Raw genomic sequence first — 22086 nt, 5'->3', positions numbered from 1 at the left:
AAAAATGGTCCTTAAGTGTGATGTTACAAAAAGTGATATATATATATATATATGTGTGTATATGTATGTATATATGTATGTATGTGTATATATATACATATATACATGTATATATGTATATATATATATATATATATATATGTATATATATATCATATTCATGTATATGAATCAGGCTTATGTCTTTAGACATCTCCCAAGGGAAGGGACGGGACCAGCTATACTGCTAGCCAATTGGGGCCGAATAGTGTTATTATGTTAATTACCCTAAACTGCTTGTTTCATAAAAGGTGGGTGTGGTGCCCTGGAAACCAAATTACTTTAAACAAACAGTCTATCGTATAAATAAACATCACATATAATGTCACACACAGGAAAATGGGGTACACGCAACTGTTTGTCTCAAAACATTTACTTTTTAATGTCTGGTGTTTTGAACCATAACATATACACATGTTCGTTTAAGACCAACAGCATATCGCTACTAATCACTTTCTCAATGGACATAACTCCCAGAGTGTCAAATTCATTACTGTTGGATGATTAGAAAATAAAAGCAGTTAAGTGCTCAACAGTTTAACCTGGATCGCTACCACATAATCTCCATCTCCATCAACAAAAATAATATTGTATTTATATATTTTTTAAACTCAGAAATATACACTTGATTTATCAGTTCATTAAGGACAGATTTATAATCTGATTCTATTCAGTATAATAATGCTACAGTGTAAATGATGTTATATAAAACATTAGCATTCAGTATAAACATTTATACTATTTTGGTTAATGATTAAATAGCCTAATAAACAAGTAAATTGGTGTAAAGCTGTTTATGCTTAAATTATAACACGACATAGTGAACAGTAGGCATAATCTTGAATAACGCCACCATAAAGACTGCTGTAATTCTTACATTTACAAAGGATCTTTATTAGCCTCCTGATCTTTACTACGTGGATCATGTGATGATCATTCCTCCCATAAAGGCCTATAAGTGGATGGTGTTAAAGTTTCCATGGCCCAGTTAGACACAGCTTTTTCACATTATTTTCAAACCCACCCCAACTTTTATCAGGCTCACTCTGAGGCCAGGGATTGATGAGTAACATTTGCTCAGGAAATTAGAAGTGGAAGTCGAGATTGGTGAGAACTGAACGATTCCCCTGCAAACCTGTCCTGGGCTCTCTCCCAGCGGGAACAGTTGTCACAGACTGACAGTAGCCCACAGATTTCCTGCGAATTGAGTGCAACAGCAGACCGGGATGTCTTGACACAGTTCAAAATGCACTCTTAACACAGATAGGCTCAAATAGAAAGTGCTCAATAATCCCTATCCTATACATTGCATTGGAACAAAACCACAGTTTGAGTAGCTGTAAGATCAAAGAAATATGTATAGCACACTACTGCACTTGAAAAGTCACAGGAAGTTATTTGACAGTATTTGTCAGAAGACTGTGCCGAGCCCTGAGAGGGAAAGAGCAGGGCAGTCTGACACATTGAGCCATGCTGACTTCCTCTGGGGACATGCTTCGTCATATTTAGCAAAATGTTGCAACTGTGCAGTGAATAATGGTTTCAGTGGCAACACAGGTCATTTGTAAGACATCAGTTTCTCCCACTCAGAAATAAGGTTCTGTTTCTGTGATGAAAGTTAGTTGTCTCATTCACACCCAAGAAGGGCAGGGTCAACAATAAAATGTTCATTTTTGCTTTTAAAAACCAAATTGTTGTTTGAGGGTATATTTCCTAACATTTTAGTTTCCTGTATAATCTTGATTATTAGGTGATTTTATGAGTAATATAAAACTCATCACCTTCAGATTAATAACAATGGCCATAATCATGGGGTACAGCCCAAGTTGTATTAGTCTGGCACTGTGTGGTCACTTGTAACACATTTTGAATCTATACTGCTCTTTTCAAGTGCCTACAGGTCCAAATAAATAATACTTTAATTATGAGACAAAGATCTTATCTTTTTCATAATTACACATTTTCCTACTTTTGAGTTGTGGTCATACAGATTTCACGAGATGATGTTTCCAACAACAAATCAGTAAAAATTTCTTCCAAAAACACTATAATGCCTGTATTTTTATTTGCATAATAATATGAAGATGCCAGTATTTCATCCATTTTCTGTGTCACACAACTGTTGGGGATGAGGATGTATAGGTAGGCCTATGTTATAACAGAAGCCAACATTTGAATTTAAAGAAAAAATTGGCTGAACTTGTTGGACAACTATATCCCTCTGCTCAGCTTCAGTATGTGTTACTGTTGATGTCCTGGAAACAGAATTATCATATCCTGATCCCAAACAATCAATTTCAGCTGTGGACTACAACCTATGTGTTGTTGGCAAAGATCTGCATATCAGTTCACTCTTTTCACTGAGAAGTGGTGAAGGTGGGAGGGGGCTAGGGGAGGAGTCTCACATTGACTTTCACATCCATTCAGCCTTTTCTGCAGCAGCCTTGAACTTGCAGAGAGAGCGAGAGAGAGAGAGAGAGAGAGAGAGAGAGAAAGGGCAGAGTGCATAGTGTTGTGCAGAAGGGGCTCTGCGTTGTTATCGCTGAGGTTGCCATAGCTGTTCCTTTCAGAGCTGCACTCCAGGCTTTATGAAATGTACATCAGCAGTGAATTGTTTCCCGATTCACTGACGAGCACTGGTGAAGAGGAGTGGTCAGGGACAGAGATCAGTATGCACGTTTAGGTCGACGTCGTCTTGAACGCAGCGCAGCAGCCCCGCGGAGCTTCCAGTGCGTTTAATCTCCGAAGTTGTGTCAAGCGGGCGATGATTCGCATCTGATTGTTGCTTAACTATCTTGGAGAGGACTGCAGACGCGCAAACGCTGCATTGTGGCAACCGATACGCTGATTCCTGCCCGAGGATTGCACAATCCGTTCTGCCCAAAATGTCATCGCATGCGAAAGTCAAGAAGGACAAAGAGATTATTGCCGAATATGAGACCCAAGTGAAAGGTTGGTAACATGCAGGCCTGATCGTTTTGTTACTCTGTGTGTGAAGGCACTATTGCGTAACTTAACCACAAGGTTAGGGCTTTCAGTATGCAGTGCTGAGGGGTGGGACATATTGTGTAGTAACAGATGGCAATAATTTATTTTTAACATATCTCTTTTTGGAAAAGGTCTCAGAGTGATGTCATTTTAACTCTGACCATTTTGGGGTAAGGCTATTACTTGGATAGTGATTCAATAATTAGGATGGAACTTGGCTGAGCCGGTTTCTCTGGGCACTGCAACATACCTGGCCCTGCATGTGTGGCCATGTATGCTGCTGGAGCTTGAGTGTTTGTTTCAACGTATGGCAGGCATTTCTGTGAGTAAGTCCTTATGCTGCACACCCAGCAAGGGAATGTACCAATTAACCTTGGACAATCTTTCCATTAGACTGGAGGTAATGCAACGCCTTAACTCATACAAGACACTTGGAGAGATCTGAGTATTTACAACTTCTTCTTTAGAAAAAAATAATACATTAATAAAAATATTAGAATTTACATGAAATGATATTGTGATAATCGGTTTTTTTAATACAATATGGTGAGCAATTGGTATTTTCCTGACACTCCAGGACAAAATGTATTATCAGGAGGGAGAGGGAATGCTTGAGAAGATCACACAGCAAACAGTTAAGAAAGTCCATAAATAATGTATGCTGTCTGTATGAATTATGAAGCATGAAAGGATTTTACTGTCTGCTGCTAAATATGTGACTGGATAAACCACCGAGAGAGTGAGAAGAGAGTCAGGAAGGCACTGTATTGGAACAGACAGGATGTATATAAGTGGGTTGTCTTCTCACCCTCTTATGGACAACTTAAAGCATACTGAACTCTGACTCTTCTGTGCATCACCTTGTGGTTCTACTTGGTGTTATGTGTCAGGTTTTATTCACAAGGACACAGAGCATAGGCTTTCTTCTAGGATAAGTTACCATATTGATAACTCTGCTTTTCGTATAGGCTACTACTTCAGTTAGACTATTGGTATCCTTGCCGACACTGAACATTTATCTATATGGCACAATTCACGCTTAAGGTAATTTCAACATACTTTACATCTAAAAGGGGGAAAAAAAGAGGAAAAGATTACCTCCTCTCAAATATCTATTAGCTATATGAAGCTGCAGTTAGCTGAAAGAAAGGGAAAACATTCCATTTTTTCTTGACTTCAGGAGGTCACTCTATACAGCCAAGAAATAGTCCCACACATAACCTCCTGTAAAACCACAACTTGTTGTTTTTCCACTTTTTTGTACAGACTTGCCAAACAAGACATATAACCTATTTTAATATGTGATTTTCAAGGCACTGGTAGGCCACTGTTGTTGACTTTGGGCAGAGCCAAGCTAGCTGTTTCCTTCTGTTAATGTTTCTGCTAAGCTAAGCTAACTGCCTGCTGCTTGTGACTTCATGTTGAACATACAGGAGTGGTATCAATCCTCTAATCTTGGCATAGACTGTATGAAAGAAGTGGATGTAGTCATCAGGTGCATTCACCCATTGGTTTCTGGACTGCCGTTTTGAAGCCTCAAGTTTGGCCGATGCTACTGAAGGCAATATTGGTGAAGTCATTGGGTTGTCTATGTAAATATTTTACCAAAGTCGAAATTTCCTTTCACAGACTTAATTTAGACCTCAGTATTTTTTTAAATGACCAAAGCTTGTCAGCATGTGTTTGAAATGAAGAGAGTGATAAGCATTTTGCAGAAGTGTGGTTTACTTTCTCTCTGTCACTTTCTTTGTCTGTCTGTCTATTTGTTTGACTCCTTCACTCCCTCTCTGTTTCACACTCTCACTCTCTCTGGTCTCCTCACCATCTTTGTGGCTGTGAGAGAGTCATCACAGTTCCGTCCCCCGTCTCACTTTCAGGAAAAGCTTTTAAGCTGACATCTTAAGCTCATTTGCAAACTGGGCTTAGATCAGTTTGGAGCTGTGGGGGCTTTACTCTGACACTGACACCGGCCTCCAATAATGCTGAGTTGCTGACTACACAGCAGTTTAATCAGGCACAAACCTAATGCACTTTGCGGTATTTTTCAACATGCCACTTTTCAGCAAACAGTGGAGTCTAAGTCACATTTGAACAATGATTGTTGGTATGCTAGTGTGTGTATTTTGCGCTCAAAGCTATACAGGTCTGGGCCTGTATGTGTGGCTATTGTCACATGCCATACCTGAGTCTTTGATGACTGAAAAATCACTCATGAACAGGAGATACAGCTTTTTATCATAACATAAAGTCATCATTTACTAACAATCAGCAGCTAAAATTATATTTCTTTTGTTTGTGATGAAAACATCATTTGTCTTCAGCAGTGTTGCAGTGTTTGAATTAAGCTTACAGTTTTCCTTCTAAAGATTGTAGTTGACCAGCCTGAGGTATCTGTAAGCTTCCTGCTGATCCTGATAGCAGAACATGAGGAAATGAGGATATACCCTTCATCATGCATCATACTATACTTCTAGCTGTAGGCCATATTATCTTTTAATGCCATTTGATCTGTTTGGAGCCTAGCCATTTTAGTCTTATGCACACATTGCTCTAACAGGCTATATTGTAAAGCATTTATTGTAAGGTTTGCTGTTGCTAAGTGAATGTGTGGCAAATTGGAATTTGCGCAACATTGACTTTACATAGATTTCGGTCTGTAAAACATTTAAATAGAAAAGACATGTAATATAACATTTATAATAGGTTTCTTGTAGAGGTTTAAACAGTTTATACTGGTTTGGTGACAATCTGACAGTCACAAAGTAGTATCTCACTATAGGCACTAATAGTGCCACCATTGTCACTGCATACCGTGAGCAGCATGTAGACACACCCCTTTGTTTTGTATACATAACAAAGACAGAATTCTTGGACTAATACTGTCTTGAAATGCCAGGGCTGTGTTAGGATAGTGAAACAATATCTTTGTTTCCAGTGTCATGATAACAGGTATGAAACACTGTCTGTTGTTGTGTTGACAGATACATACCCACACATATCAGGTTTAAAGTGAAAACTGCTTGGACTTCTGGCCACTGCAATCTAGATCTGTTGTGGTGGTTGCACAAAGAGAGAGAGAGGTGAACTCAAGCAAAATGACTGTAAATGCATACCATAGCCATTACTGCATTCAGAAGACAAGTGTTCACAGAACACAGCCTTGATTTGTACCAAATTATGTCAATGTGTCAGTCTGGGTTAAGCCACATGTGACTAGCCACGCATGGCTAACTGCAGACACAGCCCCGGAGACTGCTACTGGCCATTGCAATAGCAGTGCTTGGCTAATTTGAGCAGGCCACCGTGGTGACAAGGACTCCTCACTACGTGATTTTTGGTGCTCTCTGTTGCAGCGGTACAGGAGCCTAACTGGCAACCCTGCAAGGCAGCAGTGACCAATCGTTTCCCCCAATTTCATTACATGATGTGTTTGAGATCCAGACATGTAGCGACTACATAATACTGTGTTTGAATTTCAAGGTAAAAGAGAGCGTGAAAGGCTTCATAACAACTGAGCTCGGGCAGGTACTTTCTATGGCAAAAACCTTCAGACAGAACTCACACATGACTAAACAATTCTGTATTTGGGTGGTGTGATTTTTGGTTCTATGCAAACATGATCTGTATCATACTGTGTTGTGCATCAACATCCCACTGCTCAATCACAACCAGATCGGTGACTTAAGTAGGTGTTCTTTTCTTAATATTACTCTGCTTTAATTTCGCCCTCAAGTCTCTGGAAGCAATTCATTTATGCTCACACTGCCTCACCAGAACACACCAGGATGTTAACCATATGGGTTGGAACAAAAATAAACATTACAAATGGGTCGAGTCCTATTAGTGAAATTTCCACAAACCTGGTTTAGCATATGACTGTATTTCACTAAAGAACACCTGTTCTATTGTGTCATTAACATGTGAGACTGCATTTAGCTTCTGAGACTTACTTCTTGGTATATTATTCACTTGAACTCAGCTTCCTCGTAATTAGGCATTCTCTGCAACGGCTTGAATCATTCATCGAATGTAGTGCAGCATTGCACCGTCCCTACAGTTTACGTTCTAAAAATAACATGCTCACAGGAGAGTGAATGCAAATATCATTTGTGTATTTGATGTCTTACTCATAAAATTAGCCAGTTAAATCTATTTAGGTTTGCTCAGTAAATTGTCTGCTCCTTCTTTTACACAGTCACCCTATAATTGAAAATGATTAAAGTCACACAGGCCAACAAATTGTGTTACTCAGTGATCTATTTTAGCATAGGAGTACATCACAGTGACATTTCTTTCTATTTTGAACTTGATTGCTGCCTCGTTCATCAGCACAGGCTGTTTATTGAGTATTTCAAAGCAGAGAAAGTTGCCCTTGTCCTTGGCCATTATGCTAAACAGACTGACTGCTGCGGCTGTCAGAACAGGGAACTGGCCTGCTCTCATTGAGATGCCCCCAGAGGCATGTAACCAGGCAACTGGGCAACTATGGGTACCATGAGGGGTACGTTTCCAAACTGCATGGGACTACATATTTACTTTCACGTCCATGCTCTTTCATTCACATTTTCACTCACACACTCGCACACGATGGGGGTGGCATTTTTGAAATCCTTTATTCTAGATACAGAAACAGCATTTACAAGTGAACAAAGGGGCTTTTCTTCCGCTGGGCCATCTTTTCCATTGATAAATCTCAATGCACAGCAATCATGTGCATGGTTGAAACAGTCTGTCATAATGGAATCTTCAGCCATCTCAATGTTGAGCAACTGCTTCTTATTGTCTTGAAGAGAGAGAAGCTTTGTTTATTCCGTGTGTGTGTGTGTGTGTGTGTGTGTGTGTGTGTGTGTGTGTGTGTGTGTGTGTGTGTGTGTGTGTGTAATCTACAGATGTGGGCGAACCAGTAGGTCAGTTTAGCATGGTGCATCTGCACTAACTTCCTCTCTGTGAGATCTGTCACAGTGTTGGGGTTCTTGAAAGGCTAGGCAGTCATTTAATTTGACTTTCAGCTGTTGTGAAGATATTGTCTTATGGTGTTTATAAATCTCAGTTGTTCAGATTTTGAGCTGTCTGTGATTTAAAAACCAACACAATGATTTATTGAAGTTTTTGTTTAATACAAATGAAAAGTTTGACCTTTTTAGTGAATAACCATGCATTTATTGCTTTCAGTTTGATTATTTCAGACACACACACACACACACACACACACACACACACACACACACACACACACACACACACACTAGATATTTTGGAAAATATCTTTCAATATCAAACCAGATAATGGTCAACCATATCACTCAGCCCTATAGGCTCGGATATGCTTTACGGTTTGCCTGCAGCCACACATTCAGCTGCCACTTAGCCACATGATTTATGACAGCCTTGTAGTAAACAGTATATGGATGAAATAAAATGTTATTTGTATTCCTTTTCAATGTTGATGTAAGACCATAAAAGCAATGTTATTACTCCAGTGGATGTTTTTATCACCTGAAATTCCAGAGGTGTTTAGGAATAGGAACAGAAAACTACCAATACAAGCTGCCCAGCGGGGAGTCTGTAGATGTGTATTCCTGGTCGTTTTGGAAAACCTAGATGAATTATACTGTTAACACACAAGCTACAGCAGTGTAATATTCAGCACAGCATAAAGGTAAATCATCGTTAACTTAACCTAACTTGAACACGTGGACAACAATGCCTGAACATATAGCATGCCAAGTGTCCTACAAATGTGGACTACTGTATTTTCCCAAAGTGATATATTGTTAATTTGCATTACAATGCATTGTTACAATGTAAAGCATTACATTTTCAAAGTATTTGTAAATACTATACTAACTGATTTTGTTTCAAAATTTAGACCAAAACAAAATTTTCCCTCATTCTCAGACTATGAATAGGAGCAGTGAGCTTCCAAACCTCATAAGCAGAAAACCACAGGCATCTTGTAATCGAAAGAATGCCTGCAATTTGTTTTTTCAAGAAAAAACTTCTCTGAAGGCTCGCTCAGCACAATGCATTTTGAGAAGCTGACCTATTTTATATTTTCCGTGCTGTCTGCTGCAATCATCAGACATGCATCTCATATGCACGTGTGCTACCCCAGCATTTAGACACACACACACACACACACAGCAGACAAATACATGTTGACATCCAGTTTTATCCAATTATGATGACTTTGTTATTTTATTAGTGCTTGTGCTTGACTGTATCCTCACGTGTGTATTTATTTACTACATTATATCTGCATTCAGTCCACTGCTGAAGGATTGTGGGTTAAATGCTGACCTGCAACAATGTTTGGCAGGCAGAAGTGAGGCCTGCCAACATATAAGCCCACTCCTTCAGAGAGGCTCTTTATTCTGAAGATGGTCTACCTTTTTGATATGCAGAGATCCGTAACCAGCTGGTGGAGCAGTTCCGATGTCTGGAACAGCAGTCCGAGTCCCGGCTGCAGCTGCTGCAGGACCTGCAGGAGTTCTTCCGTCGAAAGGCAGAGCTCCAGCTCGAGTACTCCAGAGGCCTGGACAAACTGGCCGAGCGCTACTCTGCCAAGATCCGCACCTCCAGAGAGCACCAGCACTTCAAGTGAGTCTGACTGCTGTCTGTCTGCTAAGTACTGGAATGTCTGTATCGAATTTGTTTGACTGATAAATAACTGTTACATATTTCATACTGATCACTGGCACGGCACAGAGAGAGGGGATAAGCAACAAAAAGGAGAGGAGGGATAAAAGCAGACGAAATGACCTGAAATGACACCAGGGCCAAGGAAACTTGTGGCCTCAGGCTGCTGTGCTTCTCCCAACTAGGTCAGACTCTTTATCCATCCCCCCCAACACCGCCCCGGCTTTTCTGTGTGGCTGTCATTTCTTTCCATTCAACAACTTCACGCTAGGCTGCTACCCAAATACTCATATTTTTACAGTGGACACTAAAAATAAATTAAAGCTTCAGTTAGAGGTCTGAAGAAAGAAACAAAATGGGCTTTTTTCACTCACATCAACTTAAATTGTTGTAAATGTTTGTGTAAGGGAGATCTGTGGTCATGAAACAAACATACCCTGCAGCATGTGAAGGAATTGCTGCTCAGATGCTCTGACCAGCCTGCAGCTCGCTGTGACTTTTAGATAATTTTCTGACTATATATGCTGCCCGTGTCCTTGTGGTTTATTTGAATCAGTGGCCAGAAATAAGAGGAGATGAATGATCTGAGATAATATGAATAAACTGGAGTATGTCCAATTAAAATCTTAGGCGTAAAAGTTTGCTCTTCGCATTGGAAATAGACCAATTAAGGCTGCCAGAAGTTTTGGAAGCTCCTGATAAGAGGATGTTGAGTTAAGTTTAATTTCTTAAATTAAAATCTACACTTTTCTAATACCCACTGTGTTTAATTGGCAGGAAATCAAACTTGCCTTATAAAGCACTTCAGTATGGATAGTATAATTGATACATCAGCAGATGCACACGTGACCTGGCTGTGTCAGTCAGAGGTCTTTCCGTCTCTCTTTCAGTCTCTCCGGTCAATTGGACATAAAGAGTAATCATGGTGGAGATCTCCCATCACTGGGAAATTGATAAATGGAGCATTCCCTCAAAGGGAGACCCCTGCAAGAGACTCACATTGCATGACTTCTCTGTACACCCTGCTGTCCTAGATTCTCCCCCGTCACATTAAATGGTCATCATTCTCTCTCTCTGTCAAAGGCTAGATTCATACTCCCAGACTACAATGGGTTGACTTAGTCTCTAACATTAATAATCCAACACGGTCTTCTCATCTGGAGTTTCTGAGCTGACTCTCTCTCTCTCCCTTTTAATTTTCCTTTTATTATTATTTTTTTTACATACCCAAACCAATGAGCAGCACCCTTCTGTCTTATCTGTGATCCCTTTCGGATTTTCATTTCTGGTGTCAGATCTAATAAAGGGACTGGCAGGCGAGTGTCAAGGAACATTTATAAAGTCTTCTGTAACAGATCGGCTGCAGTGAAAATGTTATTATAAGAGAACATGCAACTACAAAGCTTTTCGAAAAGACAATTTATATCCAGCGTGTTTTACAATAGCTAATAGATGCAGTATGTGTTTCACTGTAGGCAAGCTGGCTGGTGCAGTCTACTTTATGATGCAGAGACCTTGTCGTGGAACAGGTATTGTTGTACTTTTGTGGGCTGTCGGGTAGAAAACATTCTGTCATCTTCCATGAACTGTTCTGCATCAACTCCTTTGCGTCCTGAATACTACAGTCTCATCCTTATTCAAGAGCAGCCAACAGCCAAAGATTTACGGTCAGATTCCAGGCATCCTGTGTACAGGATCAAACACCTGCTCTATACTTGAAAGGAAGACCTATAGGGATGGCGTGTTCATGTTTTTTTATCAAAGTGTTAAAGGATGAAAGAAAAAGCAAAAAGAAGATGCTGATGCCCGGCATTCTGGATTACCTTTAGCATTACGAGTGCAGCTCTTTCAACTCACTGTGGACACAGAACTTTTCAGATTGCTCCTCCGTTGTACAAAGTTAATGTGTCTATTTCAACGTCATTCATCCAGACAGAAGAATAGAGTCTTAAACGAAACTACAGTCTACACTAAGCATGAGAATCCACATGACAAGGCATTCAGATTTGCAACAAAGACAGATTACATAAATGTAAAAATTACTAGTTCATATCTGGACGGACTAAGTGTGGTTTGAACTTATGAAACAGCTAGCATTAGCTGAAGAGAATAGAGTGAGCTTCACCTAGACAGAATTCGCTTCAAAAAGAAAAATGAAAGCATGTATAAATCTCTCCAAGGATAAACATGATCAAAGTTTTGAAGTAGTTGACAGAAAACAAGTTGGGAATACTCTTTCAACGTGAGTTTCAAAACAGAGATTAGAGTCAAAAATAACTGCTGCATTTCTACTACTGTGGATCAGTTTTTCATCAGATGATTTGCAGAGTCCAACAAATAATTTAGAATAATTTATTAGACATTGTTCTATGGGCATCATTTGATACCAAATCATCTACTTTTAAGAGGAGTCATATTGTCAGTGGTATATGATGTTATGTTAGCGTATTCTGCATTGAATATTCGTTATTTGAACAGCAGATACAGAATAATTAACCCAGAATATAAACTTGAGGTTCTCCACATATAAATAACAATGAAAAATGTCTAATTACTTACTCAAGTGAAAGAAGTCGGATAGAAACGTGCAAAAAAAAAAAAAAAAAAACATTTTGGAGCAAAAAAAATGTTCCTTAAATTCAGAAGTGAAGTATTATTTGAAAGCAGAAATCTGTGAATTCTTACTCATTTTAGGATCCATTGCTCATGTCTGTCCATGACTGCATCTTCTGCAACCCTACTTTCGCTGTGTAATCCATATTATATTGTCATATTTTCTTCCTGAATGATAATAACATTTTTGGGTGTTATTTGTTGGCGTGGGGTAAACCTGCAGTGCTCTGCAAAAAGTAACAATGCTTGCAGCTTGATCTTGCTGGACCGAACTCTGAAAATGTAGCTTTCAGTGTGGCAGATGGGTAATAAGAAGCCTGTAGCAAAGAACCTTGGTGTTTGGTTTGATAGTAATTTAAATTTCGAGCAGCACACCACAAAGCTTGTTCAATCATGTTTTTATCAACTTAGAAATATAGCAAAAATTCGATCTATGTTAACTTTTAAGGACACCGAGACCATTTTACACGCCTTCATCTCATCACGCCTGGATTATTGCAACAGCCTTTTCACCTGTTTAACCCAAAAATCTATTGATCGACTCCAGACTGTCCAGAACTCAGCTGCCAGGCTTTTAACCAGAACAAAGAAATATGACCACATTACTCCTATTTTAGCTTCATTACACTGGCTCCCAGTATGTTTTAGAATTGACTTTAAAATTCTATTGATCACTTTTAAAGGTCTTCATGGCCTCTCGCCTTGTTATATTTCTGAACTTTTAGTCCCATACACACCAGCACGTCCTTGAGATCCTCGGGCAGAGGTCTGTTGTCTGTTCCAGAGTCTCGTCTGAAAACTAAAGGGGACAGAGCGTTTGCTTTCAGGGCCCCGAGGCTCTGGAACAGCCTGCCTGAGGAAATCAGGTCGGCTGAGTCAGTGAACTCTTTTAAGTCCCTTTTTAAAACACACTTTTATAGGAGAGCCTTTCCCGATCTTATTTGACTTTATTTTATCCCTTTTATTTTATTGTATTTTACTAATTTTATATTAATCTGTATTTTAGTCTTTTCAATGTTTTCATGCTCTTATCTTGTTTTTTTGTATTATTCTTTACACTTGTTAAAGCACTTAACTACAAATAAGGATGATTATTATTAAGTGAGGTATTGATGTAGGTAATAGCAAGTAAGGTATTGATTTAGGCAACAGCTAGCCAAGTCTTTATGAAAATCAATAGGCCACATCATAATCGTTGCATCACCCTATCATTCATCTCATCTCAAGAACACCTTTCCTTTCGTGAGTTTGCTGCCTGAGGTTTATGGTCAGGATGTTGATGCTGGTGGAGCTCCGTGCTGTATTCTCGCAGTGTGTGCATTGCTTTCTAGTGAAAAATTACTATATTTACAAGTCACAAGACACGTATAAAAATGTTTTTTAAAAAATCAAGTTCTCAATTAAGAAGATAATTGTGGAAGCTTTGACAAACTAAAAAAGTTGATTACTCGTTCCAAAGTGATATGTATAGACTGCCAGTGTGATATTATCAAATGTTCTGCGGGTGCAAATCAGCAGAGATGGCTATCAGCGTGTCAGACTGCCTTTTTGAATGTCCTCTTCCGCATCAACGAACACATGCATGTTCAATTTCATCCATCATAACTTAACTCTTCTCCTCTCACCAGCCATTGAAGGAGAAATAAGGTTGGTTTTGGATTGGATCCCAGCATGGGGTCGGCAATCGGCCAACAGTAAAAGGTGTTTTTACACACAGCTTTCAAGCAGGCTCTGTGTATGATGTTTATATTGAAGTCACAGTTGTTGGAGGTAAAAAAAAAACAGTCAAATGCTTTCTAAAGACACAAGATGAAGACTAGAAAAGTCTGCTGTGTGAGGATAATTGAACTCACATGCTTCCTCAAGCAAGGAGGCAAATGCAATCAGCATTCCCTCCACTTGTGTGTGTGTGTGTGTGTGTGTGTGTGTGTGTGTGTGTACAGCTGCGTCCTTTTTTTGCTAATTCCTCACTGCATGTGCAGTGAGCCCTTGATCTCTAATATGCAAAGCACCAGCGCTGGTACCAATGGATCGTATGTAAGAGTCTTCACCCTGTTTTATGTTCAAGTACACAGAAATGAAACCTTTCAAAGCCTGATTGCCAAGTATTTTAATAACCGTTTAACTGCAACAATTAGTTTGTTTAGGACTTTTTTTTTTTTTGTGATTAGGGCAATAGACTGATCTGAATGCTGCAGTTGTATTACGTCAGGAAAGCTTTATAGAACTTGGTTAATGGACCACCCTTTTCATCTTTGTGAAGCCTTTCCTTGGCTGTTTCAGGAAGGACCACAATCTCCTGTCCACTGTGAACTGCTGGTATTTGGTCTTGGACCAGACCAGGCGGGAGAGCAGAGACCACGCCACTCTCAGCGACATCTACAACAACAACGTCATTGTCCGTCTGGCACACGTGGGCGAGGATGTCATCAGACTTTTCAAAAAGGTCAGAATCTGAATTAAACGGATGAGGGCATGCAACCGTGACCATTACTAACGCACACAGTCACAGAACTTATCTGCTCAAATCGCATGAGTGACGCCCACAGCTGGGAACTTGACGCCGCACCACCAAAAATATGTAAAAATATGTTTAAATGTGTCAGGAGATACAGTATATTTATACATTCATACAGCATTTCCCTCCTGAGGGCTAATTTACAGTGCTATGTAATTGTCTCTTGTCGGGACCAATGATGTTAACTCAGGATTTCATTTACAATAGATTTTTTTGCATGCGAGGTTCTCCCTGCAACTTTACAGCCTGGTTTCAGTGGCCATTAGGTTGATTCCTAGCAGACTATTCCCACACATCACTGAGGGTTTCACTAAATTGCACCACTTTAGCCTTCCAGTAGACCCTGACTATTGTGAGAGTACCAAGTGTTTTTAGTAAAGCTTTCTATTTTTAACCTCCCCCATTCATCATGTGTATTGTCATTCTCAATATCATGCTCAGTTTGCTCCCTATTTAGATCACTAAGCTTTTCTTGACGCTCTTTACACCTCATCACTCTTGGTTGCCCAAATGCCTACTCATTTAATTTCTCTTAAACTCACATTAACTAGGACTCATTTTGTTATTCACTAACTTGTGGAGAGAATTAGATTTAACTTGTTTCTTTTATTCAATGTTAGCATCATGGAATAGATTTTGTGTAACACTGTTGTTTTTGGTTATGCTCCCACATCTGATAAGGCAAATGCTTAATGTATGGCACGTGTGAGAGTAGCAGAGTGCAGAGGGCCTGTGGTTCAAGGGGCTGCCTTGAGGATCTTAGATCAGTATTGAGTGGCGGGGACAGGGGTCTACAGTAATTTATGCCCTCTAGGGGGCTCACGATGGGAGTCTTGATGAGAATGGGATCGCTTGTGGCTAGGACAGAGAAAAAGACTAATAACAGCCTGTAGAAAAACTGTCTCCCTCTGCAAGACGTTAGCTCAAATTATGACAAAGTTTTCCAAAACAATAATGCTGTTATGCTGTAGCATTCTGGTTCAGCTGCAGTGATAATGAATTGCACATGTAGGGAAGGGAATTAATCAACTCTGGCATTTGTTAAGTCAAAGTTTAAATAAAGTGAATATGCTGTAATTTAATTCTTGTCACATGTGAAAACGCAAGGTTGCTGTTTTGACAAACGATCCGTGAGCGGTGGCAAAAACAACAGGATTGATTGGGCTAAGCGTCGCATCATATCTCCAAAACAGGATTTCCAGAGTCACTCTCCATTGGTCCCATTCCTCCTCTTGGGCTATAAGCCCTGTCATGGGACATGTCCAAGTCATCATAGGCTCCCAGCCCCTGTAACTGAGCTGAAACTGTGACACAAGTCCTTGGGAAATGTTCTGCATTACTGCACTGTTCTATTTTTGTCTGCATGTGCACTTTGGGCATTGTATTAGATCTTTTCTAGTGCAGGGTAATGACAGCATTTCAATGCCTGCTGACATCCCTCAAATACAAAATATAACTGGCACACAGGCAAGTTTTTCACTTGTGGGAAGACACTTCTATTAAATTAACCAGTTTGTCTTAGATGTTTAAATACCTGCCTTCATTGCCCATGAAACGGTCACCTGTTTTTCTCTTACAGAGTAAAGACATTGGGGTGCAGATGCATGAGGAGTTAGTGAAAGTCACCAATGAGCTCTACACGGTGAGATAAAAATATACCATTGCCCCTTCGTGCCTAACCTTTCTATGTCTGTACCAACCTTTCCCCTATGTTAGTTGCCTGTGGATCATCAGTCCTTTTTTCAGATCTGAACCTGTAACCTGTGAAGTAGCTGGCCTGACACTGCACACAGCAGATATGCCTTATCAGCAGTGCAGCATCTGACATTTCTTCCTTCTCCTGAAGTCATGAGAGGAAAAAATTAGCATTCTTCCTCCCGCTGTGAATTTCTACACCAGTTGACGGGGAGAGCATTTCTGGCTGTGCTTCAAGCAGACTCAGCAGTCTGTGCTGCAGAGGTGCACTGTGGTCACAGCAGCACACGAATGTTCAGCTAATGTTACAAGTAATCACACACTGCTTGTGTATTGGTAACAATTGTCACTCTGTCTATTGTTAAACATTGTATTGTACATACAGAACACCCCATGTGAAAACAGATGTGCGCACATGACATTGAACACATCACTTAAATGGTCTGTGTGTTGGTGAAGATGGAAAACAGATGTGTTCAGTGCTAATGATGCCTCTTCATTTGGGTGATGAAACTTATCCGATGCAGCGATATCATCTGCTGTATGTGGGACACACCAGAGTGCTCCGTTATTGTTTGACATCTAATCTGCAAAAAGAATCCGTTAAGGTTCAAAGCATGCAGCAAGTTAACACACTGATTCAGATCATATAAAACTGAACTAATTTATAAGAACTGACTAGGGGTAACTAAAGTAAGAGCACAAGGATCTTTAGGCAAACAAAATTGTGAAATTTAAATATCCTACGTCAATTCCATGTCAGGCCTTAAACTGACTGTAACTGCAGTTTGACAGAGCATAGAAAGTCGTAAAATTTCATTTTATAAATTTTCCATCGCCAAACAAGTGAGGGCAAGTCACATGTAGATACTCGTTTTCATACTGTTATTCTAACTAGCTCACACTATATATAATTTAATTCCCTGCCAGATAAACAGGACCATAAATTAATATCTTAAGATACTCTGTATACACTTCCATTCTGCTTAATTAATTATTATTCAGTCCTGACGTGTGCAACTCCACCTTTGGCTACTTGCTGTACACTCAATCATCTGCATTACTTCTAGAATGTTATGAGGTAAATACTGTAAGTGATCAATCAAAGATAATTAAAAGGCAGGGTTAGTTCTTTTTCTTAAAGCACATTTATCATGGTGATGTAAAATTGATTATGACCCCAAACTTTCATTTCACCCTATGAAGCCATCTCTATATAATGCTTTAAAGTTCCCTTAAACGGTTCCTTTTACGGAAGAACAGGATGTAAAGGCAAACAGAAAGCTGCCCAGTGCTGCTCTGATTTTTTTTTTTGCAGGATTTAGCAAAATACTGTACAATGGATTCTGTAAATAGCTTTTAAAAGAGATAAGGTAAGGACAAAATTTAATATAGGAAACTGTTTAAATGTAGTGCAATTTCAATGATTACTGATGACCACTCTTGCTCATTTTAAAAGGATGTTCACAAATAGATTTGAAGCAGAAATCCCCGCATGACTTAAACCACATGAGAAATATTCTCACATGTAATGTTATACAGCACTTTACTGTTTCACTAATATTGATTTTTTTCCCTGCCTCTTATTCATGCATTATTAAATACTTCTGCACCTCTCACACCCAACATAAAGAATTACAGTATGTGAAACTTGTATGATTTGTTTATATTATTAGTTATGAGTTAAATGTAAAATGAAGCATGGATTCGTCTTTGTCAGCCTGCTGGTCTCTGCTATTGATTTGCCTGCTAGCGTTTTGTGGAAATCAAGCAGTTTCTTGTTTAGCGGGTAGCAGGGAAGGTTGCTCTCTGTCACTTTGTAACCTTCTTCCCCCCCTGCTGATCGATCTCACTGTCCTTTGCACGTCCGCTTCAGTCAGGGTTGCTAGGGAACCAGAACCTGAGAGCGAGTGATGGAGGAGCAGATGTTGTTTATTGCGCTGTTATTTCGAATTCCTCCAAAGCGAACTGAGCGGTGGGAGTTTGGATTGTATTTGGAGCAGTGATGAACTTTTGGTTGTAGTACATACAGCACTTGCAGGGGTCTTTTTTATTTTATTTTTTTTTAACCTACTACGATGCTGTGGTGAAGAAAAACGGGTACAAAAAGGCAGACGCATCAGACAGATGTGCCCGGCGCTACACTCGCAGCTCAGTTAGGAAATGTTACTCAAAATGTGACGCTCCCATGAGCGGGATGAATAAACTACATTCCCTAATGTTTACTAAGTGTAATAAAAATAAATATATACTAGGGTTATGCAAGTTCATATGTAATGTACTCTTAGGGCTGTGAAACATTTATAGTCTTTTAGTTAACCATGTCATGATTATGTGTTGAAAATTGATAACTTGCTAATTTTATTTAACAATTATATTACATGCCTACATAAATTAAACTCCTTTGGAGTAGATGGAGGGGAAAATACCATTTTATATAATGTCTTTTATTGAAAGCATTTTAACTTTTTCAAATATTTTTCTTCTTTACAACCCTTTCAAAAGAGTGTGTTGTTAACCTCCGCTCTGAAATTGATTGGCAAAACACAGAGGTCCTTTGCACAGCTTAATACTGTACAAATCCTACTAAGACATGTAACATTATCAAGGGACCCAAACATGTCCTCTGCTTTAATGCCATCATGAATGCCTTTTACATTAAATTGCCAGTAGGTAAACATTTGGTTCTATTCCAGTAGCCATAAGACTGTTGTAAAAGAGATGGTCAGTTTACTTTGTGTATAAATGTGCCCAGCTATGGATTGGCCACTGCCATTAACTCTTGTGTATTTTTACATTTACTTTTAATATTTAAAGTACCATATTGTATTTTCTCATTGTTTAATGATTTGTGTGTTTTTTGTGTTTGCTAACCAGCTTGCATATGATGGACATATAAAAGTATTTTGAATTGAACTGAACAAAACCAGGCAGATTTTTAAGTGATACTACCAGTAAGCGTTTTGTTTGACATCACACTTATTATTACCAGGAGTTGCATGTGATAGATATGAATGTAACATTTCAGCATGTGATTCTGCACACACCTTCTATTCCTCCTCAAAGTCGCATCCATTTTAAACAAGTAGTTGCTGGTTTGACTGTGATGCCCTTGGCACTGAGTAGAGTATGACATAAGATGTGTGTTGTTGCAGGTGATGAAGACATACCACATGTACCACACTGAGAGTGTCAGTGCTGAGAGCAAGCTGAAGGATGCAGAGAAACAGGAAGAGAAGCACATTGGCAAGGCCAACGACATTAGTTCCAGCCTTCTGCGGTATGGGCATGATGAACGTCCACAGCGTCGGAGCTCTGTCAAGAAGATGGAGAAAATGAAGGAGAAGGTCTGCTTCAGTTGACTGGTTTATACATAATGTGTTGTGCATTATAGGCATTGTATCTACACTGAAGTACAAATCATGTGCAAATGCATTTGTAATGAACTACTTGAATTTCACCAGTTGCTATTTGCACAAATTACATTGAAAATGTAGTTAAAGCTACAAGGAGCACATCTCAATATTGTGCAAAGTATTACATATATTGACAGATTATATAAATTAAATCAGACTGATTATAGCAATGCATGCTTTGAGTACATTAGGAATCCATTTTACATCCTGCATTGATGGGACTCTCTTCATCTTTCTCCCTAGAGACAAGCAAAGTACTCTGAAAACAAGCTGAAATGCACAAAGGCCCGGAACGACTATCTCCTCAATCTGGCAGCTACCAATGCCCTGGTGGCCAAATACTACATCCATGATGTCTCAGACATGATAGATGTAAGTTATTACTGTTGGAGCCAAACATGTAAACGTTGAACTGCCTTCTTGTCCAAGTGCTTCTTTTGTAAGTTCTAGGCCTTTTATTCGTGTTTAATTACTACATGTTTTACTTCCTGCCCCCAGTGTTGCGACTTAGGTTACCATGCAAGCCTGGCACGCACCTTGAGAACCTACCTGTCTGCAGAGTACAGTCTGGAGACTTCTCGCCATGAGGGTCTGGACTTGCTGGAGGGAGCAGTAGATGCAATGGACATCAGAGGAGACAAGCTCAAGTTTATGGACACGCACAGCCAGATCTTCTGTCCTCCTGCACACTTTGACTATCAGCCACACATGGGGGATGAGGTGGGTCACTAGAAAATAGGGCTATAAGAATGGTTTGCTTTGTAGGTACATAGATACAGTGTGCATCTCGTTGTGTTTGCTGTTCTCTTTGTGAAATCCTCCTGATGAAGTTCCCTTTGTCTCTTAATCCCAGGTGTGTCAGGTGAGTGCACAGCAGCCTGTCCAGACAGAACTCTTGATGCGCCACCACCAGCTGCAGTCTCGCCTGGCCACGCTGAAGATAGAAAATGAAGAGGTGAGAATGCCAGTGTCAGAGTTTCGTTTCAGAATGAAGCAAGCTCACTGAACAGCTATGTTCTTTTTGCTGACTCAGAAAAGGACATATACTGAGTCATATAATGATATAACATATACTAAATTTCACACAAGGTAGAAAACCTGGTATGCTACAGAATAAATGATGTGCAGTCTGAGTCACTGAATGACATTTAAAAATGCCAAGGCCATTGCATGTCACCAGGTTTCTTCAAAATACTGTGGCAGGAAATGAATGGCTTATCGTTCAAACTACTGATCAAGTGATGACCACATGTAGCAAAACAGGAAGTTCTCTTAAAGATGCATATATGCTGCTCTTTATGTTGGCTAGTCTGTAACAGCACACAGTGTTAACAGGCAGTAGGGTCTTTGAGAGCGGGTTTTTACACACGTGAGCTATCTCTCATATCTGTCTGTTAAATATGAAAAATATAATAAAAATATGAATATGAAGCTACAACCAGCAGCCGGTTAGCTTAGCAGAAAAACTGGTAATAGGAGGAAACATCTAGCCCCGTCTCTGTCCAGCAGTAACAAAATCCACCAACCAGCACCTCAAAAGCTCTGTCAAAACATTATGTGTAATTTCTTTAATCTGTACAAAAATATGTAGTGCAGTTATGTGATACTTGTTAATTAGTGAAGTTAGTTAGAATTGGTTGGAAGGCGAGTTTATTGGGTTTTTTCTACCCTTGGACAGAGTCAGGCTAGCTGGTTTCAGGATTTATGCTAAGCTAAGGTAACTGGCTGCTGGTTTAAGCTTCATATTTACCATACAGGCGTGAGAGTGGAATGAATCAATTCTCAGCAAAAAAGAGAATAAGAGGATGTCCCAATATGTCGAACTATTGAGAAAGATGGGACACAAAATAACTTTGTCTCTATTAGGACCCTCTAACTGAAAGATTATTTCTATCATGTTAAGAATAACCACTCCTATTTCACTCATCAAAGGGCTGTTTGTTTAACTGAGGCATTCAAATACCTCCTTTGGCTTTGCTATGTTTTAAACTGGGATCGGCAGCCAACAACATCACCCTCACCCCCAATTCACATAAACATGGGACGGCAAACAACCAGTCTTCAGGATTGTCAACCTACGTTTGTATTCATCTTTAATCTGATACTGACCTGTGTGGTCGTCTCTCATACAGTCTCCTGCCTCTACTGGGGGACGGGCCCAGCATGCTCCCTGGCCTT

General features: G+C 39.6%; 1 protein-coding gene across 8 annotated transcripts in view; it reads left to right on the top strand.

Moving 5' to 3' along the window:
• The window catches only part of LOC123987228 (SLIT-ROBO Rho GTPase-activating protein 3-like), a 37285-nt gene that overhangs the window by 2224 nt on the left and 12975 nt on the right, over nt 1–22086 (top strand). For 2 of the 8 annotated variants that reach the window (XR_006829068.1, XM_046075929.1), the window contains exons 1-8: nt 2532–2991; nt 9432–9627; nt 14563–14725; nt 16377–16439; nt 19648–19839; nt 20152–20280; nt 20407–20628; nt 20762–20863. Coding sequence is in view for 6 of the 8 variants with exons in the window: in XM_046075929.1 (XP_045931885.1) it covers nt 2925–2991; nt 9432–9627; nt 14563–14725; nt 16377–16439; nt 19648–19839; nt 20152–20280; nt 20407–20628; nt 20762–20863 (1134 nt within the window). In the remaining 2 variants the exon portion in view is untranslated. Of the gene's footprint in view, nt 1–2530; nt 2992–9431; nt 9628–9830; nt 9852–14542; nt 14726–16376; nt 16440–19647; nt 19840–20151; nt 20281–20406; nt 20629–20761; nt 20864–22086 lie in introns of those variants that run through there. The other 6 variants (XR_006829067.1, XM_046075924.1, XM_046075926.1 and 3 more) reach the window with 6 other exon arrangements.

The sequence above is a fragment of the Micropterus dolomieu genome, linkage group LG18 (assembly GCF_021292245.1).
Source record: "Micropterus dolomieu isolate WLL.071019.BEF.003 ecotype Adirondacks linkage group LG18, ASM2129224v1, whole genome shotgun sequence".
NCBI classification, from domain to species: domain Eukaryota; kingdom Metazoa; phylum Chordata; class Actinopteri; order Centrarchiformes; family Centrarchidae; genus Micropterus; species Micropterus dolomieu.
This window is presented reverse-complemented; position numbering and strand designations above follow the sequence as displayed.